Here is a 5,076-nt window from a genome sequence, read left to right as displayed (position 1 = left end):
TTGGATACAACTGAGCGACTTCACTTTCACTTTTCACTTTCATGCATTGGAGAAGGAAACGGCAACCCACTCCAGTGTTCTTGCCTGGAGAATCCCAGGGACGAGGGAGCCTGATGGGCTGCTGTCTATGGGGTTGCACAGAGTCGGACACGACTGAAGTGACTTAGCAGCAAGCCCAGCCTGGTGACTGGAGTCCAGTTCTCAACTGCTGTCTCTTGAATCCACATACAGCATGAACTTGAACATTTTTTTCATGATTCATTGCCCTGGTTGTGATTGCCAGTTGCTGATTCTTTCTGCCTTATTCTAGCTTTCCCCAGCAGTCATATCCCCCTACTTTGTAGCACCAGCCATTAGCTTCTCCCTTTCAGCTTCTGCTTTGCTGACAAGGACCCCAGGAAACCAATTTTATTAGAATTTTATATAATAAATCTAAGAAAGAATCACTGAATGAGTACGAGTCTGATTTTTTTTGAGTGTATATTATATGCTACATTCTCAACTTGGATGTCTCAAGCAATCCTCCCAACAATCCCAAGAAGCAACTACCATTATCCAGCCCATTCCACAAATGAGAAAGCTGAGGGTAGGGCCAGGCTTTGAGTTCAGGCAATTGACTGCAGAGGCCACTTCAGCAGGTTTGGGGTCTTCTCAGATCGCAGTCCGTGCTGGCGTGTTTCTTAGCCTGTGGCGGAGGAAACAAAAGCATGCAGAGGGCCCTCCTGTGGCTCGGGGCTGGCTCTCAGTTCTGTTCTATGTTCTCGGTTCTGTTGTCAACAATTGAGGTTTTTAGATAAGTAACCAACCACCAAGGAAGCCTGGGGTGACTGCAGATATTGAAATAGAATCCTGAACTTGACCCTTTTCTTCTGCCATTTGCTGCCTGTTTCATGTTGAAAAATTCTCAGAGAAATTCCAGATAGACTGTATCCTTGGAGTGTGGGACTCTGCTACCTATGTCCCTGGCACAGTACAACTACCCACAAACACGGGCTGCCTTGGAGGGCTGCAAAACGGTGAACAAGGAGGCTAACATTTTATAATGACGTGCCCTCAAGGCACTTGATCTGGAGAAAGATGGGCAATACGTTCAGCTCACAGGTGAACGTACAGTAAAAACAATTAAGCAGCCAGCTATTTTAGTTTCCAGAGGAAAATAGTATTGGGTGATGAGTGTATGTGTGTGAGTTGTGGGAGGAAAGAGGGGGTAGTGAGAGAGTGAACAAAGCGGGGGGGCGTGCGTGCTCAGTCCCTCAGTTGTGTCAGATTTCTTGCAAACCCATGGACTGTATATAGCCCACCAGGCTCCTCCATCCATTTTTCTAGGCAAGAATACTCAAGTGGTTTGCCATTTCCTCCTCCAGGCGATCTTTCCAACCCAGGGATCAAACACACACATCTCCTGTGTCAGCAAGCAGGTTCTTCACCACTGAGCCAGCTGGGAAGCCCAGGTTTAAGGGGGATAACAGGGTTAATGTGAGATGTTCCCTCCACTTTAAAGTCAGTTTCAGCTGGCTTCCACAAATAGCAAGTGGGTCAGAATCTCTCACCCTCTGAGCCTCCCCACTGATAAGCCCTGCAGTCTAGTACAAATCATTTGTCTCTTGGACAGAAGTTTCTTTCAGTAAAACATGGCCCTTTGACTAGATGCTCATGAATGTTCTTCTAGTTCTAATATCCTTTAATTCCTTCTTTTTTCTAACCATTTGGGTAGTTGGGTGAACTAAGAAGCAAAAAGAAATTGCGTAATCAGGGAAACCCATGAATAAAGTTTCAGATTAGACATCTATTTTCTGTCTATTTTAAGCTCCATTTAAGAAAAAAAAAAAGGACTGGTCTTTGATGATTTTTTGCACGGCCAGATACTTAAGTCAGTAAAACTCCACCCCCAACTCAGAAGAAACTGTGCATTTCCTACTTTTATGCTGTCTATATGTTTGACTTGCACAGCTCAGCTGGTCAGAGGAGTTGAGACATCCGTTCCCCTACAAGAATCTCTCTCGGTAAGTTATCTCTCAGCTAACTTTGCCTATTTCTTAGCGCAGCTTGAGTGATGAGTAAAAGCCTTTACAGGAAACCATAGAAAACATCAGAAATACACCAGGCGTTCACTGAACTATCTTAAAATATAATCTTTAAGTAAGGAAAAAGTTAAGAGTTTAGAATCAGTTTCAGACTGTGATAACATCAAAGATACAAAACAGGATTATGAATGGAAGACTATAAAAAGCCCTCACCTTTCAAAAGAAAGATATTTTCGGAGAATAATTACTGGCCAAAACTTTGACAGACATGATCTTTTGGTTAGGAGAAATAAAACCTCCTCAGCAGGATGCCCTCTGAACATGTGCCCAACCAGAAGCTGTGTCTAAGTCTCCTTTTATTTCTGCCAAGAAAAGAAGGAAGCCTGAAAATTGTCCAAATTAACAACAAGTTTTAAATATCAAATCAACTTTCATAGCAAATCTAGTTGTTTCTTTTTCTGGCTCAGAATTTAAAGGTGAGATTTTTCTGTGAGCTTTTCCCAGCTGCTTAATCTGAGGTACTGGGAGCTTGAGCCTCACAGGGACTAATTGGAGAAAATTCTCAGTCAAGCAGTGGGACCTAAATAGACCAGGCAAGTTAGTGGGTTGTGGAGGAACTAAGCTAATACAGGACGTATGCTAGGAGATGAAACACTGTCCACCTGACCACTTCTTATGTATTAGGGGAGGGGGTCCTTAATCTTAGCAGCTCAGAAACTACAAACACAAACTTCAGAGAAAATGTGAGAATGGCAATCGGGACTCAACAACTGGCTGCTGGCACCTATGACCTTCTCCAGGGACTCGGGCATCAGTCTGTTTCATTTTGACTACATCAAGGCTCCAGGCTGACAATCCTGCTTGTAGTTCTCTCACCAAGGAGTGAAAGACAGGGACCACAGCAGATAAGTTACAGTCAGCACTGCCTGCCTTCAAAATTAGTTGCTTACTCCCTGTGGGTCTTTGGGGAAGTTACTCATCTTCTCTGTGCTCTGAGGTTCTTATTTGCAAAACAGGGACAATAAACCTGACCTGCCTCACTGAGTCACCTTGAGGATTAACTAAATGAATGAAGTGAATCTTAGAACAGTGCTTAGCAGGCAAAGTGCCCTAGAAAACTGTTCATTATCACCAGCAAGCCCCTAATGATGCTATGTGTAAGCTAACTTCAGGGAATGACAGCTTAAGAACAGACACGGTTGGACAGTTCCTGACCCAGTTTCTGGACATTGTTATCACAGCTTCACTCACTGCACGTGGCTACACAACATCCAATTTTATTTGGTGAGATGATTGATGCTCTCCATCTAGTAAACAGAGTGTTAGTCACTCAGGCGTGTCTGACTCATGACCCCATGGATTGTAGCCCACCAGGCTCCACTAACCATGGAATTCTCCAGGCAAGAATACTGGAGTGGGTTGCCATTTCCTTCTCCAGGGGATCTTCCCGACCCAGGGATCGAATCCAGGTCTCCTGCACTGCAGGCAGGTTCTTTACCAGCTGAGCCACCACGGAAACCCAAAGCAAAGAAGCTAGCAGCTAACTAATATAAAAAGTTCGTTGTTTGACCAAAAAACGGACTTCAGTTAAATGTAGAAATCTATGTTCAATTTTTAAAACCTACTTAAGTATATAAAACGGTTTGCATTCATGATGGACTGCTAAGGACATTCTAGGACTTTATAAAACACCTTTTCTTTATTTACAGAGTCAAGCAAAATGGATTATCAAACATCAACTCCCCTCTATGACATTGATTATGGGATGTCAGAGCCATGCCAAAAAATCAACGTGAGGCAAATTGCAGCCCAGCTCTTGCCCCTACTCTACTCGCTGGTGTTCATCTTTGGTTTTGTGGGTAACATGCTGGTTGTCCTCATCCTGATAAACTGCAAAAAGCTGAAGAGCATGACTGACATCTATCTGCTCAACTTGGCCATCTCTGACCTACTTTTCATCATCACCATCCCATTCTGGGCTCACTATGCTGCAGACCAGTGGGTCTTTGGAAATACAATGTGCCAGTTATTCACAGGGTTCTATTTCATTGGTTATTTTGGTGGAATCTTCTTCATCATCCTCTTGACAATTGATAGGTACCTGGCTATCGTTCATGCTGTGTTTGCTTTAAAAGCCAGAACAGTCACCTTTGGGGCAGTGACAAGTGGGGTCACGTGGGTGGTGGCTGTGTTTGCCTCTCTGCCAGGAATTATCTTTACCAAATCCCAAAAAGAAGGCTCTCGTCATACGTGCAGCCCACATTTCCCATCCAGTCAGTATCATTTCTGGAAGAGTTTCCAAACTTTAAAGATAGTCATCTTGGGGCTGGTGCTGCCACTGCTTGTCATGATCATCTGCTACTCGGGAATCATAAAAACCCTGCTCCGGTGTCGCAACGAGAAGAAGAAGCACAAGGCTGTGAGGCTCATCTTCGTGATCATGATTGTCTACTTTCTCTTCTGGGCTCCCTACAACATCGTCCTTCTCCTGAGCACCTTCCAGGAATTCTTTGGCTTGAATAACTGCAGTGACTCTAACAGGCTGGACCAAGCCATGCAGGTGACAGAGACCCTGGGGATGACACACTGCTGCATCAACCCCATCATCTACGCCTTCGTGGGGGAGAAGTTCCGAAACTATCTCCTACGGTTCTTCCGAAAGTACATCGCCAGCCGCTTCTGCAAAGGCTGTCCAGTCTTCCAGGGAGAGGCTCCAGAGCGAGTGAGCTCCGTTTACACACGATCCACAGGAGAACAGGAAGTCTCTGTTGGCTTGTGATCTGACTCAGTTCATATATGCAAACTGTGGGGGAGCAGTTCAAGAGGAAATTACTGTCAACACGGGTTTAAGATTCATCCATCAATTTGGCATCCGCTCTAAATATATTAGATATTTCAAGCCCATCAATTCTAGAAAGCCAAAGCAAAACACGCTGATGAAATAGCAATCTTCTCACCGCCCCCCTCCACATACAACAATTTATTGGCAAGCTCTCCCCTCACTACAAAAGGTTCAATGTTTAAAAAAAAAATCCTCAGAGAATTATTAATT

General features: G+C 44.3%; 1 protein-coding gene across 1 annotated transcript; it reads left to right on the top strand.

Annotated features, from left to right (window-relative positions):
- Nucleotides 1-3,744: 3,744 nt before the first annotated feature.
- LOC138087574 (C-C chemokine receptor type 5) lies at nt 3,745-4,803 on the top strand. The gene has a single exon (XM_068982802.1). The coding sequence runs from the start codon at nt 3,745-3,747 to the stop codon at nt 4,801-4,803; it is 1,059 nt and encodes a 352-aa protein (XP_068838903.1).
- The last annotated feature ends 273 nt before the right edge of the window (nt 4,804-5,076 follow it).

Source organism: Capricornis sumatraensis, chromosome 10 (genome assembly GCF_032405125.1).
Source record: "Capricornis sumatraensis isolate serow.1 chromosome 10, serow.2, whole genome shotgun sequence".
Lineage (NCBI taxonomy): Eukaryota > Metazoa > Chordata > Mammalia > Artiodactyla > Bovidae > Capricornis > Capricornis sumatraensis.
The sequence above is the reverse complement of the archived record's forward strand: the minus strand, read 5'-3'. Positions and strand labels throughout refer to the sequence as shown.

Coding starts and splice junctions, on each gene's coding strand:
- LOC138087574 (XM_068982802.1), top strand. CDS start 3,745: ATGGATTATCAAACATCAACTCCCCTCTATGACATTGATTATGGGATG.